At 56.0% G+C, this 19,915-nt stretch overlaps 1 protein-coding gene across 1 annotated transcript in view; it reads right to left on the reverse strand.

The window, feature by feature from the left end:
* ELL (elongation factor for RNA polymerase II) overlaps positions 1-19,915 on the reverse strand; it is an 83,639-nt gene that overhangs the window by 15,277 nt on the left and 48,447 nt on the right. Inside the window, exons 2-6 of the mRNA XM_055236462.2 lie at positions 17,274-17,321; positions 7,810-7,931; positions 7,426-7,589; positions 3,704-3,978; positions 303-427 (exon numbers count right to left, since the gene is read on the reverse strand). Coding sequence (XP_055092437.1) covers positions 303-427; positions 3,704-3,978; positions 7,426-7,589; positions 7,810-7,931; positions 17,274-17,321 — 734 coding nt within the window. The remainder of the gene's footprint in view (positions 1-302; positions 428-3,703; positions 3,979-7,425; positions 7,590-7,809; positions 7,932-17,273; positions 17,322-19,915) is intronic.

The following is a 19,915-nucleotide window of genomic DNA, read 5'->3' on the forward strand; positions in this document are numbered from 1 at the left end:
GACAGCTGATAAGGGTCTCATCAAAAGACTGAGGCCTTTTGTCTGAAGATTCGGGGGTTGAGGCCAGTGACTCACACCTCCAACCCACTCTGTGGGCGTTGGCCTTCCCCCACCACGGGACGCCCTGGGGCACCATGTGGACAGTAAGGAGGATGGCCAGAGAGGCCTACTTGGACCCTTCCCTCCTGCTCCCAAGCCCTGTGGCCTTCAGGACCACACAAGACCACCCCAGCATCCTCCGGGTAAGCTCTGGCTGCCTTCATGCGGGCGGGGACATGCTGGGGGACGGGAGGCAGCATTACCGGACGAGCACCCGCTTCAGCAGCTGCTGGTCCCCCTCTGAGTAGCCGGGCCAGTCCTTCTGCACATCCTTGTACATGCAGTCCTGCAGCGTACACGTGCCGTCCTTGGCACTCATGTTGGCCACCTGCAAGACAGAGCCAGCCATCACTTTGTGGGAATCCTGAGAAAGACGGGGGACTAGAGAAAAAAGATCTGCTGGCAGGTTTGGGAGGGTGTGCAGAGACAGTGGGAGACAGACAGAGACAGAGGAGAGGAAAGAGGATGGCCCACTACCGATCGATGATGTCTCCCACCCCCAGTTCCCCCACACACAACCCTCAGGGCGCAGAAGGGACAATGAGGGTCATGAAGCCAGGTCCAGACTCAACTGTCTTACAGGTGCTGGGGACAGGCTGGCTCCAAAAAGGGGAGGGCTACCACCTGCAGTCCTGAGACCCCATCACCTGCCCCCTGGCCCCCCTAGCCTGTTTTTTTTTCTTTTTTTGATACAAGATCTTAGCTCACTATAGCCTAGACTTCCTGTGCTCAAGCGATCCTCCCACATCAGCCTCCCAGGTAGGTGGGGCCATAGGTGTGCACCACTATACTCCAGCTAATTTTTTTTTTTTAGAGATGGGATCTTGCTATGTTGTCCATGCTTGTCTTGAACCCCTTGGCTCAAGCGATCCTCTGATCTCAGCCTCCCAATGTGCTGGGATTCCAGCCACCACACCTGGCTCCTATTTCTTCCAGGCTGGAGTGCAGTGGTGTGATCAAGGCTCACTGTAGCTGCAAACTCCTGGGCTCAAGCAATCCTCTTGCCTCAGTCTCCCAAGTAGGTGGGCTACAAGCATGCACTATCATACCCAGCTAATTTTATTTTTTGTATAGATAGGGTCTCAGTATTTTGCCTAGTCTGGTCTTGAGCTCCTGGCCTCAAGGATCCTCCCACCTCAGCCTCCCAAAGTGCTGGAAACAGGCGTGAGCCACCACGCTGGGCTCCATCCCGTTTCTGATCACAACTCCCAGGGCAGAGTCAGCCACGGCTGGGGATGCTGGGTGAGGGGTACCTCCGGGGCCAGGTCTGAGCCCACCTTCCCTACAACCAGCCTGCTTTGCTGTTGCCGGTTGAGAAAAGCTAAGTTCATCTCCCAGACTGCTAACAATGATGGATTCAGAACATCTATCTGCCTTAGAGGGATCTGAGGAAGCTCCAGGTCACTGCCCAGAGTGGGCGCTGCGTGCTGGCCTGCAGGGCACTCTGGTCTCCATCTTGCTGCAGGCACAGCAGCCACAGCCACTGTTTTCTGCTGCATCTGACATGGCTCTGCATCACAGCGTATTCCATGGGGAGGATTTTTTTTTTTTTTTTTTTTTGAGACGGAGTCTCGCTCAGTTGCCCAGGCTAGAGTGCAATGGCGCTATCTCAGCTCACTGCAAGCTCCGCCTCCCGGGTTCACGCCATTCTCCCGCCTCAGCCTCTGGAATAGCTGGGACTACAGGCACCCGCCACCGCGGCCGGCTAATTTTTTGTGTGTGTGTGTATTTTTAGTAGACATGGGGTTTCACCGTGTTAGTCAGGATGGTCTCGATCTCCTGATCTCGTGATCCGCCCATCTCGGCCTCCCAAAGTGCTGGGATTACAGGCGTGAGCCACTGCGCCCGGCCCATGGGGAGCATTTTTAACAGTTGAGTAATATTCCACCTCCAAACTTCTGCCAGTTTCTCTGTAGCATAAACAGACATTACTGTGTGCGGTTTTTCTCAGGTTGGCAACAGTTTCCTTCCACGGGATTCCCAGAAGCCAGATTAGTAAGTCAAAGGCTGAATATTTTTATGGCTCTCGACAGGCTTTGCTAAACATTACTCAGCCATCAACACTCCTCCCCTTGAAGGATAGGCCTGTGGGCTTCCCTGGGGCCCAGCCAGTCCTAGAGGTGGACACCTTCCATCTCTGCTCTAGATTTTTCCACAGAGGGAGGGCCAAGCACCTTTGAGGCATGCAATTTTGTCACTGCCATTCCTCAGAATGTCTGCGGGCCTGTGAGGGGCTGGAAATGACCAGTCTGGGTGAGACACATCCCCCTCCTCTTCTGCAAGCCAACAGTGTCCTGCTGACCCCCACAGCTGCTTGGGGGGAAGCAGCTGCATAATGAATATAGAAGCAAGAAGCAGACGAGCTGATCAGGGGAAGTCGCAGTGGCACGGGAAGGGACACTCTGTCTGCAGACGCTGGCCAGGCCTGCTCCCAGGAGGCGCTGAACCAAAGTCACCTGGAGAAGCCAGGCACCAGCACAGGCACCTCCTGGCCAGGCCAATGCAGGTCCCACATCTGATGACTCCATCAAGCTCCCTTCAGCAACTCCTGCTGGCACCATGCCAGCCCTGCCTCGGGAGCAGGATGGGGGTGGATGAGGGCCAGGCTGACATCCTCCCAAGGAATGTGCAGCACGGTCCCACTAGCCGCGCACCCAAGAGCGACGCCTATGAGGAGCTCCGTAAACATGGAAGAACGTCCTTTACACAGCTGCTATCCCGGCATGCCACAGCATGTGCTTTCTGCTGCAGGTATCACCTGTGTTCCTGAGGTGCTGGATGTGACCCCAAACATCCCACTTCCATCATCCTAAAAGGTGCAAGAGGCTCAGCCATGTCTCTTCCTCGACCACAGCTGAGATCCGAGGAGACCCATCCTCAGTTCACCTCAAGGCTGCGTCTGCATAGCCTGGCTAATGTTCTGAAGCCAGTGTGAGTCGCTCCCCTTCCCAGGGACCCCAGGAAGCCAAGGTGGAGCCTCAGGAACCTCCATGGGTGAAGCGGGGGTGGAAGGCAGACAGGGCCATCGCACCTGCTCCAATGCCCGGGGTGTTTCTCAACAGCAGGCTCCACTCGCCAGCACCACATTCCAGATGGCCTAGCCTCCAATCCCAGGGAGGGGCACTGCAGGTCACAGATGGAAGCCTGATGGTCCGAGACGTGAAGCCCCTCGCCCGGAGGCGCAGGTGGAGAGTGGCAGGCAGCTGATTCACACTGAGGCCCGCCAGGCTCTGGCAGGCACGTGTAGATTCCTTCCCCAGGCCTTGAGTCCACAAATCGTCTGCAGCCGAAGCCTGAATCCACTGTGCCAGGCCCCACGGCCCGTGGGTCGGCAGACAGTGAAGGAGGGCCTGGGCTCCATGCTGAGCCCACCTCTCAACCCTGGACAGTCAGGGCCATGCCCAGAAATGCATCCATGGCCCCCTAAGCTTGTTCTAATCCAGGAGGCCCTGGCTCTCAGGCAAGTTCTGAACCTGGGAGAGACCCCGGGAAGGGCTCTTCCTTGCCAGTCCCAATCCCAGTCTCCATGCTCTGGCCCATCCCACCCACACAAGACCATCTGCGGAGACTACTGGTAAAGACATGACATCGGGGCGGCACGCACCTGCTGGAGGAGGCCATCCAGCGCATCCTTGTCCGCCTGCGTCAGGCCATCCTTCTGCAGTCGCAGCAGCAGCTCGGCCTTGCGGTAGGGCCGTAGCGCCAGGAGGTGCAGTACTCGGTCACGGAAGGGCCTCTGGGACACCGTGCTGCCCCCACTCACGCCACTGGCACCACTCTTCCTGATGGCACTCGCCAAGTTGATGGGGGTTGCCCGCTTCCGGGAGGGCACTGCGTCTGTCGCACCTGGGGCCGGTTTCCGAAACTGAACCTTCTTGCCTGCAACAAGAATCCAAGCTTTAGGGAACAGAGAGGGCGCTGCCGTGTCCTAAGCCAGTGCTGCTGAGCAGGTGCCCAAAGGTTTGAGACTATGGACAGTGCTGGCAGCAGGCACCACACCAACCACAGCAAAGGCCAGCTTGCTCCTTGGGGACCCTGGGCGGCCAAGAGCGCCACCTGCCGCCCATGGCTGGCACCTGCAGGGCACCCAGCCTCAGAAGTGGAAGGTGCAGGCAGCAGAACTGTGTTACAACCTTAACTTACTTCACAGGTGACCTAAATCCTGGACAGCAAAATCACCTGATCACTCTGGTGGGGTGTGTGTGTGTGCGTGTGTGTGTGTGTGTGTGTGTGTGTGTGTGTGTTCGGGGTGGGGGGGGCGAGGATTGTTTTGTTTTTTGAGACAGGATCCTGCTCTGTCACTCAGGCTGGAGTGTAGTACAATCATGGCTCAATGCAGCCCCAAACTCCTGGGCTCAAGCGATCCTCCCACCTCAGCCTCTGGAGTAGCTGGGACCACAGGTACGCACCACCATGCTTGGCTAATTTATTTTTTATTATTTGTAGAGATGGCGTCTCACTATGCTGCCCAGACTGGTCTCAAACTCATGGGCCCAAAGGACCCTCTTGCCTCAGCTTCCCAAAGTGCTGGAATCAATTATAGACCAGAGCCATCCTGCCGACCCTGAGGCTGGGGCTGTTTGTAAACCTTCTGATGTTAAACTGGGGGTCCCTGAACTGCAAGAGGCAGTCACTCCCAAGCCTGCACTTCAGAGTCCTATGCTGGCCCCCTGTGGCTGCCATTTTTGTTTTTCTAAAGTCAATAAAGATGTCGGAGCCACTTTCGGCAGCTGCTCTGAAGACCCTGGGGTGCAAGTGGCACCTCAGCCTTAGGCCTGGTCAAGCTCTCCTCTGGCAGGCATGGCTGTGCCCAGAGCCCTGGGGAGAGCAGGTTCCCCTCTATCCCCGACGAAGAGACATGGGCAGGGTCCAGCATGCTGCTCCCCTGCTCTGTCCTGAACGATGATGCCCTGGCATCCTTGGGAACAGGGTCGGCCGAGCAAGCTCAACAGTGCCTCAAATCCTTCCCCCAAAAGCTCTTCATAACAACATCACTTTGATCTTATCTCTCAAAATCTAATCTGTCAAATTAATCCAGAAAGCCTTGCTTTCAGAATACCCAGGGCCAGCGCTCATACCTCTGGGGTCTGCTCAGTGGGGTCCTGACAGCAGGGCCGGACTCACCCATATAGGGCCAGGCTGATTGACAGGGAGGAGGAGCAACCTGAGGGGGGCACTGTGAAACAGAGGAACATGCACATTCACATCTTTTTTTTTTTTTTTTTTTTTTTTTTTTTTGAGACAGAGTCTCACTCTGTTGCCCAGGCTGGAGTGCAGTGGTGCAATCTCAGCTCACTGCAACCTCCGCCTTCCAGGTTCAAGCGATTCTCCTGCCTCAGCCTCCCGAGTAGCTTGGACTCCAGGCGCATGCCACCACACCTGGCTAATTTTTGTATTTTTAGTAGAGGCAGGGTTTCACCATATTGGCCAGGCTGGTCTCGAACTCCTGACCTCGTGATCTCCCTGCCTTGGCCTCTCAAAGTGCTGGGATTACAGGTGTGAGCCACTGCATCTGGCCACATTCACATCTTAACAGACAGCGTCCCCTACCAGAACATAAACTGTTTCAAAAACCCTCACTGGGCCAGGGGCGGTGGCTCACACCTGTGATCCCAGCACTTTGGGAGGCTGAGGCGGGCGGATCATGAGGTCAGGAGATCGAGACCATCCTGGCTAACACAGTGAAACCCCGTCTCTACCAAAAATACAAAAAAAAAAAAAAAAAAAATTAGCCAGGCGTGGTGGCGGGCACCTGTAGTCCCAGCTACTCCGGAGGCTGAGGTAGGAGAATTGCATGAACCTGGGAGGCGGCGGAGCTTGCACTGAGCCGAGATTGCGCCACTGCACTCCAGCCTGGGCAACAGAGCAAGACTCCATCTCAAAAAAAAAAAAAAAAAAAAAAACCCTCGCTGTACCCAAAGTGGTGTGCTAAGATACACTTCTGATCAAGTTTTTGGCTGAAGGACCCATAGATTTATTAACATGTATATGGGGCCAGGTGCGCTGACTCATGCCTGTAATCCCAGCATTGTGGGAGGCCCAGGCGAAAGGATTCATTTGAGCCCAGGAGTCAAGAGACCAGCCTGGGCAACATAGCAAGGCTCTGTCTCTACAAAAAATCTAAAAGTTTGCCATGTGTGGTGGCACACACCTGTGGTCCCAGCTACTCTGGAGGCTGAGGTAGGATCACTTGAGCCCAGGTGTTTGAGGCTGCAGTGAGCTATGATTGTGCCACCGCACTCCAGCCTGAGTGACAGAGAAAGGTCCTGTCTTTAAAAAAAGAAAAAATAAAAAACAAAACACGTGTACAGCTGTCTCTTCAACTGTTCTCCCCACAGCAGCCCTGTGCTTGGGGCTTACAGCCCAAGGCCTCAACATCATGGACAACCCGGGCTCCCTGGCCATACAACACGTCCACCCGGGCTCAGTGTTGACCAGGAGGACCAACCCCTGCACCCACATCTGGGGTTTCATTCAGAGGGAATCCCTCTGCTCAGCAAAGGGAAATCACGTGCTTTCTTCAGAAGCAGGAGAGAGAGGAATTGAAATGCTCCCGCCTTTTCTTAAAGATAAAACTCAAAAAGCCATCAAGGCTGTCGTCTGCTCTGAGCCATCTCCCTCCTCCCTGAAGCCCGGCACCCTACTCCCGCCGTAATGAGTTCCCATGACTCCTGGAGCTCTGCCTGGACTAAGAGGCGGGGTGCTGCAGCTCTGTAAACAAACAGCACTTTGCTTCCCACTGTCAAGGCCTGTTGGCTTCTCAACTGCTGAAACCGTTTCCAAGTCGATGCTGAGCGGCCAGAGCTTTCCTGCAGTGCTGGGTCGCTGGCAACAGGGCCTGTGAGGCTCATTTCCTGCCTGTTGCCGGCTGTGGTGGCGTTGGGGAGGAGCTGGCTGGTCAAGTGAGGGCGGAGGCAGCCTCCAGAGACAGACATGGGCCTTGCCCTAGGCTGCATGCCCGTCTTCGGGGAGCCTGTTGGTCTCCCTGACAGGTGAAGGTCCCCAAGGCTGCAGCCTGAAAGCAGGGACCACCAACTCACAGCTCCTGGAGCTCTCAGGCCCCTTTGTCCACCTCAGGCTTCACAACGCAGCAGCTGCCACAACCCAACCCCCTACCCCTCACATAACCCCCAGGCCCATGTGGCCATACCTCTCTTCCCAACCCAGACTTTGGTCCAGGCACGTCCTGCTCAGGGACCGACTCCTCAGTTGACCCATCATTTCTGTGCAGGGCACAGCCAGTGCCCAGCCTGGACAGGCCCCAAATGCCTCCTGACACTGGCAGCTGCCCGGCCGCCCTACAGCCCTGCCAAACCCGCTGCTCACCCAGGTAGCGGCCTCCAGCCTTGATGACAATGGCACTTCGGCTCCGCGTCTCCTCCTCTGCCTGGGCCATGCTCTGCCGCGCCTTCTGGTAGGAGTCGTCGGTGGCACACACCGTGATCTTGTCCTGTATGCTGCCCAGGCAGTCCAGGTGGATGTCCCCATGACTGCAAGACAAGGCCAGGAGCTGGGGTCAGCAGCTGGGACAATGCAGGGAGGATCCGTTGAGGGCCCATGCCCCCAGCCCGCCACCTGGCCTGGAAAATGGGCTCTGTCTGCACTGTCTCAGGCAACACGGTTTCAATGGGGCACATCTCAACCCTGGGCCAGAGGTGGCAGGGTGACTTCAAGAGCTGGCGGGTGCTCTGGGGTGGGGCGGTGCCTCACCTGGAGATGTACTGCTGGATGCAGTCGAAGCTGCCCTGGGGGTTGTCACGGCCGATGTTGGAGAGGTAGAAGGAGAACGTCCGCGTCTCTGCGGGGCAGTCGGGCTGGGGGATGGAGATGTGCTGTGTGGAGGGGGAGGGGGTGTCACCAGGAGGTCCTCGGCAGGACGGGCCCCAGCCTGCATCTCCTGCACGAGTCCCCACAGTGCAACCCTCACAACGGGAATGTGCTGGCTGGCCCCTTTCCCTAAAACACACCCCTGCTCTTCTGCCAGTGACGGGACGGGCAGCCCATCCTCAGCAACACACACTGCGTAGAGAGGGGACTCAGGCACCTATGCGGGTGGGCATGGGGCCAGAGGCCGTTTTCAGCAGCAACAGCCCTGCTGTCTGAGGACAGTGCTCAGCACCTGCCCAGATGCAGGGCCCCCACCCCAATCGTGTGACCCCTGGAAAGTGGCTTGTCTGGACCATGACTCACTTTCCCCACCACCAAATGGACAGACCTGGCCTGGGACACCCTATGAGGTAAAATGCAACAAGAGGGGCTTGGGCAGCCACCCGCAACTCTGGCGCCCCTCCTTGGCGACCCCGTCTCAGCATCCCCCCACAAAGGACAGGGACTCCACGTGAGTCTCCATTTGCTGCAGCTGTGAATCAGGTAGGCTTGTGTCTCAGGGGTTCACAGATCAGAAGCACTGGCCCCCGACAAGCCTGTCATGGGTCACACCAGCCTGACTTTGGCTGTGTCCCTGCAGCCCAGCTGGGCAAAGCTCCGACCCTGCCTGGGAGGACGGACGGCCAGGGGCAGGCAGGCGGATGGACGGACTATGCTGGTCCCGGCCAGGCTCAGTGCAGGGCGGCATCGCATCAGAGGCCATTGCATTCTAGGCTGACTCCAGACCCTCTGTCAACAGAGGTGGCCCTTCCTAAACTAATGCCTGGGCTTTGGCATGAGCTCCTCACAGTTAGACTGACACATGAAGGGCGCTCTAATAGTCCACAAGGAGGGGACAACATGGGGGGAGCCCTCAGGTCTTGTCCCCTGGCTGCAGCACCCCCTTGGCACCCAAGCCCCGTCTCCTCCTCCGTGACACCATGAGCGCGGGAGAGACTGTGGCTGAATCTCCTGCCCCCTTGCCCCTGCCGAGCTGCTTCATACGCCCATGGGAGGCTTTGCCTGCCTGTGCCCCACCTGTGAGACAGAGGACGGGGCTCCTGCCACCAGGCACGTGGAGGAGCACCAATCCCTGGCCCTGCTGTGTGGCCTTGGCTGGGACTTGTCCCCTGGGGTAGTGTTTGGACCCACAAGGGAAGCCATGGCTGCACCCAGCCCAGTGCCAGTCCCTGCTCCCAAGACAAGAACAGTTCCTGGGTTTGGCCACTTCGGGCAGGAAGAGTCTGGTCTGGGCTTGCAGGCAGTCCCTGTACCAGCCAGTCTGCCCGGCCTGCAGACCCTTCTCCAGACGCCCATCCTGCCCCTCCCCCAGGCTGAACACTGCCCCAGGAAAAAAGCCGTCCCATCTGCTGGGGTCTGCCCAGCATCCCCTCTCAGCCTCGAACATGTCCCCCTAAGGCAGGCGCCCTTGTCCCTGTCATGCTGACACAGAAACGCAAGCTGAGGGGTCAGGGCCCAGTGTGCTGGTGGAGGGTGAGGCCAAAGTCCATTGTGGGCCCACCACACCAGGCCACACCTGAACACAAACACACATCTCTATCAGGGTCAGAGAAGGCAGAAACGGCCTGCACTCAGCATCGGAGAAATCACACACATATAGCTCTGATGATTCACCCTCGGGCAGAGAAACCCTCCCCACCCCCCCTCACCACACAACCACACACACACACAAACACAACCCCTCCACACACAATCTCCCCACACAACCCCCCACAACCACACAATCCCACCCCCACACACAAACACAACCCCTCCACACACAACCTCCCCACACACAACCCACACAACCACACAACCATACACACACAATACCCCACACACAGCGCCACACATACAACTTCCCCCCCGACAGCACCACACACACAACCTCCCACACAAACACAACTCACACACATAACCCACACATGCACAACCCCCCCACACACAGCCACACACAAACCACTACACACAACCACACACACCACACACACAGACATATACAACCCCCACACAGCCACACAGACACAACCCACACATAACCACACACACAACCACAACCCACACAAACCCCCCCACACACAAACACAATCCATACACACAGAAACACAACCTCCCACACACAAACACAACAACACACCCCCTGAAGCCTCTGCCAGAGCCATGTGGGCGACCCTGGCCATCCAGATCTGTCCTGCTCTGACACCACTGAGGTGTTTTTTCACCCAACACACACAGGTGCCACCCTGCCCTGCCTGCACCTCCCTTCCCAGATGTGACTTTTATTCTCATTCTTACAAGTAACTAGAAACATGCTGCTGGGATGAGGGAAGCTCAAGTTTCTGAGAGGCTCTGTGGTGGCCAGGTGCACAGGTGACATGGTGACCCAGAATGAGCCACCCAGGGAAGCTGGGGACCACACGTCCAGGGAAACCAAAAGGAGTGGCTGTGGGAACCTGAGCCCGGCCTGGGTGGCTCTCCCGCCCTCCTCTGTCATCTCTTTAACCCCCACTGCCCCTGTGGTCCTGGCCTGAGGCCCAAGTTGCCAGTGGCTTCCGCCCCACAGTGACTGAGGGCTGGGCACTCTCACGTGCAGCCCTGTCCCAGGAAAACCCCAGCTCCACCCAGGTGGGCAGGACTCATTCTGTCACTGTGGCTTCAGGGGAGATGCCACTCAGCAGAGAGCTGGCAGTGAGACCAGGCCACTGCCAGCTGGAGAGGTGGGGAATCTCACACGGCAAGGCCCACCCTCTATGCCTCCATGGGAGGGTGTGTGCACTAACTGTGGCCGGGGGCAGCTGTACACCCAGTCAGCACTGACAGGGCCCCTGCCTGAGCCTGCCCAGCAACCTTGCTTCTCTGTGGGTAGAGGCTTCACAGTGGCCCTTCATCCTGCTTGGATCTTTTCCACACAGGCGTAGACATCTGCCCCGCAAACTCCATCCTAGAAGCAGGGGCCAGGTGCAGAGCCCAGGGCCAAGTGTGCAGCTGTGGTGGGGAGTAGGGGCTGCATGAAGGGGGGCACTCTGTTTACAGAGCTGCAGCCTCAAAGCTGATGCTCGGGAGAGTGTCATGCTGCTGGCGACAATGGGAAGACACACAGAGGGCATGGCGATTGGCATCCTTCAGGATGCGGGGGTGAGAAGGTGGGGAGAGTGTTAGGAAAGGTTTCCCGGAGCCAGACACCGAGGTTCTCACAGGCCTTGCCTCCCCTAGCACACACAGCGCTATGGAGCCCTCCGATTAACGGGCTGTTTTGCTGCTGGTTAATGGTTACCAGTCCGGGACCGTGGGGAAGCCAGCGGGATGGGAGCAGCCCAGGAATGTGGCCACTTTCTCTGCACTAGCCAAGAGCTTGCCCGGGTTCTGGGACAAGGTTTGAAACGCAGCCCCTGCTCGGCCTTCTGAACGGGGTCTTGGTTGCTCCTTGGGGGCTGCTCATGGGCCCAGTGACCCACGTACCATTGGGCTGCCATGGGGCCCTCAGATGGCCCACGCACAGCAGGTCTGGGTATGTCTGAGGTCAGCCCCGGATCCAGGTTATGGGGGGTGGGGAGGAGTTGCCATAAACCTAAGCACTAGTCCATGCTCACAGACACAGAGCCCAGGCCACAGGGGCTCATCCCAGGGGCTTCCGCAGGGCCCAAAGGCCCACTGCCCTTCCCGCTGACCTGACGATGGCCACCAGGGGGCGTTGCTTCCACCACCGCTCAAGTCACCGCCAGAGTCCATTCATCTCTTCCCTTTGAAATCCATCCCAAATTGGGGCCTGCTGCACTCCCCACCTGACCCCCTAAAATCTGCATGGCCTCTTTTACAGTGCAGGTGGGGAGGAGGAAGGTTCTGAAGAACCTTGGGGTGGGGGTGCAGAGCAAAATGGTTGAGAAAAACAAGGAAAAACACTCGCTATTCTGGGCAGTTAAAAAAAAAAAAGGATGGGGGTACAGGGGTTCATGCCTGTAATCCCAACATTTTGGAAGGCCAAGGCAGGCAGATCGCTCGGGCCCAGAAGTTCAAGACCAGCCTGGGCAACACAGTGAGACCCTGTCTCTACAAAAAAAAAAAAAAAATTAACTGGGCATGGTGGCGCACGCTTGTAGTCCCAGCTACTCAGGAGGCTTGAGCCTGGGAGGTCATGGCTGCAGTAAGCCGTGATTGTACCACAGCATTCCAGCCTGGGAGACAGAGCATCTCTAAAACAAAAACAGAAATAAGAACATGAGCTAGGTGGCCCCAGGTGCTATCCATACAACACACACAGGAGCCCAAATAACGGACCGACCAGGTTCTCTCTGGCCTGGGAGGTTTCCAGGCCAGAAATGGTTTTTTTTTTTCTTTTTTTGAGACGGAGTCTTACTCCATCACCCAGGCTGGAGTACAGTGGCGTGATCTCAGCTCACTGCAAGCTCTGCCTCCCGGGTTCACGCCATTCTCCTGCCTCAGCCTCCCCAGTAGCTGGGACTACAGGTGCCCGCCACCACGCCTGGCTAATTTTTTGTATTTTTAGTAGAGACAGGGTTTCACTGTGTTAGCCAGGATGGTCTCGATCTCCTGACCTCGTGATCCGCCCACCTCGGCCTCCCAAAGTGCTGGGATTACAGGTGTGAGCCACCGTGCCCGGCCTCAGAAATGTTTTCTACATTATTTTTATTTCCCACAGAACTCTCAGAATAAGATATATTGTTCTTTGTAAACAGAGTCATGACCCAGTGGCTGAATACAACCTCTAGGAGGGAGGCAGCCCCTTTGGCCTAGTGGGAGCCTTACCTCCTCAGCCCCAAGCCAAGGGCACTTTCTAAGTACCTGCTTCCACTCCAGGAGCCACGCACACCATGGCCAGCCGGAGAAGAGCCATGTGCTGTGCCCACCTAGGGTCCCTGACTGCTCAGCCTCAGCACATGGATGGCTCCCAATTTAGGCATTTTTAGATTGTTTCTAAATTGTCTGTGTCACAAACAACACAGCAACATGCACTCCGTGTGGCTAAGTCTTTGAGCACATTACACTGGTTACTCCTAAAGAATTGATTCCTAGCTGCCAAGACACTGCTGTGTCTTTGCTTGGTAGAGACAAGCCCTGCCAAACCTCCTTCTAGAAACGGCCATACAGGTCCTCCCTCGGCGCACAGAAGTCTTGACACCTGGAACATCCCTGGACACCAACTGCTCCTTTCCTTTTTCTTTTTTTTTTAGACGGAGTCACACTCTGTTGCCCAGGCTGGTGTGCAGTGGCACGACCTCGGGTCACTGCAACCTCCACCTCCTCCCGGGTTCAAGCGATTTTCCTGCCTCAGGCTCCCAAGTAGCTGGAATTCCAAGTGCACACCACCACACCTGGCTAAATTTTTTGTATTTTTAGTAGAGATGGGATTTCACCATGTTGGCCATGCTGGTCTTGAACTCCTGACCTCACGTGATCCACCTGCCTCAGCCTCCCAAAGTGTTAGGATTACAGGCTACAGCCCCCGCACCCAGCCCTAATTTTTGTATTTTTAGTGGAGACAGGGTTTCACCACGTTATCCAGGCCAGTCTCGAACTCCGGTGACCTCAGATGATCCGCCCACCTCGGCCTCCCAAAGTACTGGGATCACAAGCATGAGCCATCACACCCAGCCCCCCTCTTTTTTTTTTAATCATCACCTCGGACTTTGCTGGAGTTCACAGCTGGGGCCAGCAAGGTGTGGGTTTCTTTTCCCCTTTGGAGTCTACTGGCCTCTCTAGGGTTAAATCCTAGGAGGAATCCCCAGACCACTGAGACCTAGGTCAGACCTATTCTGGGTCTGGGAAAGGGCAGAGGCTCTAGACACAAGCGTGGACAAGGGAAATGCCATGACGCCAAGAACTCTGCTCTGGGGCAGGACACACCACAGCAGGCCCAGCTTTCTCAGGGAATCAGCAAATGCCATGAAGCGACTCTGACGAATCTGCCTGCGCAGGGGAAGCGAGAGGTGCACCTGGCCATCATGAGGGCACCTGCTGCACAGGCAGGGAGGTGGCTGGGCGAGATCAGACCCCCACCCCAGAAGCACGTAGGCCGAGACCCTATGCTGGCCACGGTGCACCCACATAAGAGGAGAGGCGCATGAGGGGCTGAGCTCATTCTGTGCTGCAGGAAGGATACTGATTCTCCTGACCTCAAGTTCAACCTGCAGATGCCCTCCAGGTGGACAAGGAAGGTGATGAACAGAGGGAGAAACATGGCCAAGGTCCCTAAGTCACAAAATCTCCAGCTCGAGTCCAGTGGGCCCGTGGGGAATGGGTCCCTGCATCCCACACAGGACCCTGAACATCGAATCAGCACATGTACCTGATGACAACCTAAGAGTAGTCCCTCCAGCCCCAAGACCCAGACAGTGAACCGCAGGAGCTTGGGCGATGCTGGCTGACTGGATCCATGAAGGAACACCCTCCAGGGGGCATTCCGACAACGATGAGCCCAGTGCAGGCTCTGTGGCAGGTTGCCGGCAGCATGGCCCAGGACCAAGAGCCCCAAAGCTAACAGCCCACTAAAGTGAAGCAGCTGGCCAGGCGAGGTGGCTCCCGCCTGTAATCCCAGCACTTTGGGAGGCTGAGGTGGGTGGATCACCTGAGGTCAAGAGTTCGAGACCAGCCTGGCCAACATGGCAAAACCCTGTCTCTAGGAGGTTAGCCCTGTAGCCACCCCAGTGGGGTCAGTGACTTGGGCCCCTGCTACACATGTTCTTAGGCTCCAAGTCAAGGCACATGGCATGCTGCACGCAAGGATACCACTGTGTGCTTCGGCCATGGCCAGGCTGCAGTGTGTCATCTGACAGGCTTGCTGAGATGGAGGTTGGGGATGAGGGGCCCCCCTACTGCTCAGGTTGGGTGGAGGGGCATGGGTGGTCAGGCAGCAGTGGAAGGCACAGAGTGACTGCTGTAGAACACCAGAGGGCACTGTGGGGCTGCTCTGGCAGCAAGCCCAGGCCAGCCCACCCCTGCCCCCAACCTCTGACCCCTGAGAGAATGTCCTGGGGAAGGTAAAAAGCAGGTGGCCAAAGGGTGACCACAAGACCCAACTGGAGCTGATGGAAGTGTGGGGTTGCGTCAACTGGCTAGGCTGCAGCCCCTGGGGATTCGTTATTCCATGACATCCCATCTAGGGGTGCCCTGGAGGTACTCTGTGGACATGGTTACCATCCACAACCCAGATACTGAAGGCAAGTAAAGGAGATGACCCTCGATGGTCTGGGTGGCCCCATCGAATCAGCCCAAGGCCTTAAGAGGGAAACTGGGGTTTGGCAGGAGGAGGAAGAAACTCTGCCTGAGGACTGCTCCATCAGCTCCTACTGGGAGTCTGCAGCCAACCCTGAGGGTTACAGACTCCCCAGCCCACAGTCGTCTGAGCCCACTGCTTGCAATGCATCTTTTTATCAGCACACACAGACATATGTCTCCTAGAGGCTCCATGTCTCTGCGGAACCCTGGGCTACACCTGGAAGCCCACGGATCATCATGTCCATATCCCCACACCCAGCTGTGCAGCACTCTCAGGCTGTGGACAGAAACTGATTTAGGTACAACATGGTAACTCTAAAAGAAAAAAAAAAAAGTTGGGTGCAGTGGCTTGCACCTGTAATTCTAGCACTTTGGGAGGCCAAGGTGGGAGGATCATTTGAGCCTAGAAGTTCAAGACCAGCCTGGACAACATAATGAGACTCCATCTTTAGAAAAATAAAAATAAAATTTGCCTGGCATGGTGGTGTACACCAGTAGTCCCAACTACTTGAGAACTTGAGGTGGGAGGATCCCTTGAGCCCATGAGTTCAAAGCTGAAGTAAGCTATGATTGTGCCACTGCACTCCAGCCTCGGCAACAGAGAGACTCATTTCTTAAAAAACAAAACAAGGCCAGGCGTGGTGGCTCACCCGTAATCCCAGCACTTTGGGAGGCTGCAGCAGGTGGATCACCTGAGGTCAGGAGTTTGAGACCAGCCTGGCCAACATGGTGAAACCCTATCTCTACTAAAAGTACAAAACTTAGCCAGGCATGGTGGCAGGCGTCTGTAATCTCAGCTATTTGGGAGGCTGAGGCAGGAGAATTACTTGAATCCAGGAGGCCGAAGTTGCAGTGAGCCGAGATTGCACCACTACACTCCAGCCTAGATGCAGGGGAACCTGCGATAAAGGCTAGAAGAAAAATCAAACCATTCTAAGGCATATTGGGTGGGTTGGGGGAGATGAAGAGTCCTAAAACAGGGGGTCAAGGAAGGTAGACCACTCACCCTTTCTCTCACTCACCTGATTTTTCTATAAGATGGTCATTTAGAAGAAAACATATTTCAAAAAATGAGGGTGATGAGTTTCTATGAACCTCTCTCCCAACCAAAATCCAGACAAATGTCCATGGTCCTTGTGTGCCCTAATGCAGCAGTCCCCTACCTTTTTGGCACTAGGGACTCGTTTCGTGGAAGACAATTTTTCTTTTTCTTTTTTTTTTTTTTGAGACAGTTTCGCTCTTGTTGCCCAGGCAGTAGTGCAATGGCGCGATCTCGGCTCACTGCAACCTCCACCTCCCAGGTTCAAGCAATTCTGCCTCAGCCTCCTGAGTAGCTAAGATTATAGGCATGTGCCACCACGCCAAGCTAATTTTGTATTTTTAGTAGAGATGGGTTTCTCTACGTTGGTCAGGCTGGTCTCAAACTCCAGATCTCTCAGGTGATCTGCCCGCCTCGGCCTCCCAAAGTCCTGGGATTATAGGTGCGAGCCACCACACCCGGCCAGAAGACAATTTTTCTATGGATGCTGGAAGGGGGATGGGAAGCCATAGGGGAGGATGGTTTCAGGCTGAAACTGATCCACCTCAGATCAGGCATTAGATTCTCATAAGGAGCACGCAACCTAGATCCCTGGCATGCACAGTTCACAATAGGGTTCACGCTCCTGTAAGAATCTAATAACACGCTCAGCTGACAGGAGGCAGAGCCCAGGTGGTCGTGCTCACTCACCCACAGCTCACCTCCTGCTGTGTGGGCAGTTCCTAACCAGTCCAGGGCTGGGGGTTGGGGGCCCCTGCCCTATCAGACTGGAAGCCAGGTGCACATCACTGCATGAAGGGGGCCACTGGGAGAGAAGAGCCGCCCATTGCCCAGGCAGCCTGTGATGGGCACCAGACACGTCCTGGTGTGGCCCCAGCCAAAGGGCTATCCTGGGGGCCTAGAACCCAGCCTTGCATGGTGGCAGACAGGGCCCAAACACTGCCATGAGCTGCTGCTGTACCCAGCGAGCAAGGACAGACCTGAGACTATACCAGTCCCAAGATTCCAAATATGAATGATTAAGACAAAAACTCACCCCTTGGCTTCCTTGAAATCGGATAGACGGCCTCAGTGAAACAGAATCCTACAAAAAAAAAAAAAAAAAGGTGAGAGGAACGTCAATAAAGACACTGGGAAACCCAAAGACTCCCTCCCCAGGTATAGAAGGAGCAGGGTGAAGATGGTGTTCTCAGGAGAGGGGAAAGGAAATGCACACACTCTGAAAATTATAGGCAAGGTCACCGGAGCAGGGTTTTAGAAGGATCAGTAGGAGTTCCTCAGATGGACAGAGGGCTGGGGCCACATGACAGGTAAGAATGGGGCCTCCAGACACAGGCAACAGGCTGGCAGCGGGCCCAGGACGCAGGGGCGGGGAGTGTGCCATCCTTGGAAGCCACCACCAGCCTGTGAATCCACCGGGAGAGAAGAGCAAGGCTCAAGGTGCTCACAGCCCTGCTAGGAAAAAGCAAAGACAGGTCAGGGTTGACCCTGGATCATGACTCTCCCAAGGACCCATACAGGCAAAAGCAGCCCCCCTCCACTCTCACATCCCCCCTCCACTCTCACAGCCCCAGATGACCCCCTGAAACCACAAACCAGGCTAAGTCCTGTTTCACAAACACTGGCTTTTAACAACCAGGTGGTTGAGCACTGTCTATCAGAGCAGGTGCGGTGGGGCCACCTTGGAGCCTGGGGTGGGAGCCTGAGGCTTGCACAGCTCCACCACACGGCCTTGCGGCAGCCACATGGCTTCTGGGCAGCTGGTCACTGAGCTTGGAGCAGTGGAATTTCCAAGGAAAAAATATACAAAAGAGCTCAAAATAAATACTGACGCTTCAGCTATTCAGAGACCAGCCTTCTGGCAGTATCTGAAAAAGAACTGGGATCCAGAGGAGGACTGCACCTCTGCATCTTCTTCCCTCTTCCCAACCTGGGGCCCTAAGCATAGATCTCAGTGTCCCAGATGCTACCCCACAGCGTAGCCCTGGCTGGTCACCATGATTCTCGGTCCCTAAACCCACCCCTGCACCACCTGGCCCCACTGCCCCATTCAGGTCCAGCTCACTGAGATGCCCTCCCACCCAGGCCTTGCTCCTGTCCTCATAGTACCCCGTCCTGGGCTCCGTCTCCACTGCTCAGGTTTCACTCCCTCCCACCCTGGTCTGCCCATAGCTCTCCCCAGAGGGCAAAGCACTACTTGAGTCTGGTGAGGCCTGTCGGAAGACCCAGGGTAAACGGAACAGCTCTACACCTGGGACAGTATCAGAGACAACACCCACCCCGTGGGTCAGCCCAGGGTCCGCCCTCTGGAGCCACTCAGCACTGTTCCAGGACTCCAGCTTGAGGTGGCAGAGGGCCCTCCAACTGCTCGCATCCAGTGCCCATCAGCTGGGTACGACAGGAGCTGCTAGGAGCAGTGGAAGCCGCCTGGGACATAAGAGATGGCTGGCCTCTCAGCACCTGCTCCATGTGTGCCCTGAGCCATAGGTCTGCTTGGCCAGCTTAGACCACGCAGCCGTATACATATGACATGCATAGTGCCCAGAGTGGGAGGCACCGAGTGCCTCACTTTGGTCTACAGGAGCCCCCTTCTTTGCCAAGACTCTCCAAGGATTTTGCCAAGACTCCCCAAGGCTTCTGCTGTTTAGGGGAGAACAGAGGGATGGTGCCCCTGCACGCTAACATCACCCAGGCCATGATGCCCCAGAAACTGCCCCATGCTTCTCAAGCACGCCACCCCTCAACAAGTACACAGGCCCACTCCACAGCAAGCACAATTCACTGTGCAAGCCACCACTGTCCATGGTGCAACACATCCACGGCCCACTCCCTTGTCCTGCTCCAAGACCAGGAAACAGCTGCTGCAGTCACAAGGGCCACTGTGCTGCTGTGACAAGGGGGGCTCGTCTAGAGCAACTCGGGAAGGGCTGGCCCTGTACCCCAAAACACGACTCAACCACCAGCCTGTGCTGCTACTGCAGAGAACAGGGGACCTCGGCCTGGCTGGGACCTTGGGGAAGCAGCACCTGAGTGACCTTTGCTTCGAATTTGGTTAAACAGGCCAGGTGCGGTGGTTCACGCCTGTAATCCCAGCACTTTGGGAGGCCGAGGTGGGCGGATCACTTGACGTCAGGAGTTCGAGACCAGTCTGGCCAACATGGTGAAACCCCCGTCTCTACTAAAAATACAAAAATTAGCTGGGCGTGGCAGTGGGCGCCTGTAATCCCAACTACTCCGGAGGCTGAGGCAGGAGAATCACTTCAACCCAGGAAGTGGAGGTTGCAGTGAGCTGAGATTGCACCACTGCACTCCAGCCTGGGCAACAGAGTGAGATCCTGTCTCAACAACAGCAACAAAAAAGAATTTGGTTAAACACAGACATGAAAAAGAGACCTGCAGGGACCAATAAAGGTGTGAAAAGACACCGGATGCCATTACTCATCAAGGAAATGCAAACTGTAACCATAGTGACCTAGATTGATAGCCATAAAAATATTTAAAAAAATAAAAAAAACATAACCACACTGAGATAGCTCTGTACCCATCAGAGCAGCTAATCTAAAAGAGGCTGACAAGAGCAAGTGTTGGCGAGGACCCAGAACCTCTGCCATCGTGGGTGGGAATGGACAAGGCTCAGCCACTGTGGAAGCCACCTGGCAGTTTTCTAAAAGGTTAAAC

This window comes from Symphalangus syndactylus, chromosome 13, assembly GCF_028878055.3.
Source record: "Symphalangus syndactylus isolate Jambi chromosome 13, NHGRI_mSymSyn1-v2.1_pri, whole genome shotgun sequence".
NCBI classification, from domain to species: Eukaryota; Metazoa; Chordata; class Mammalia; order Primates; family Hylobatidae; genus Symphalangus; species Symphalangus syndactylus.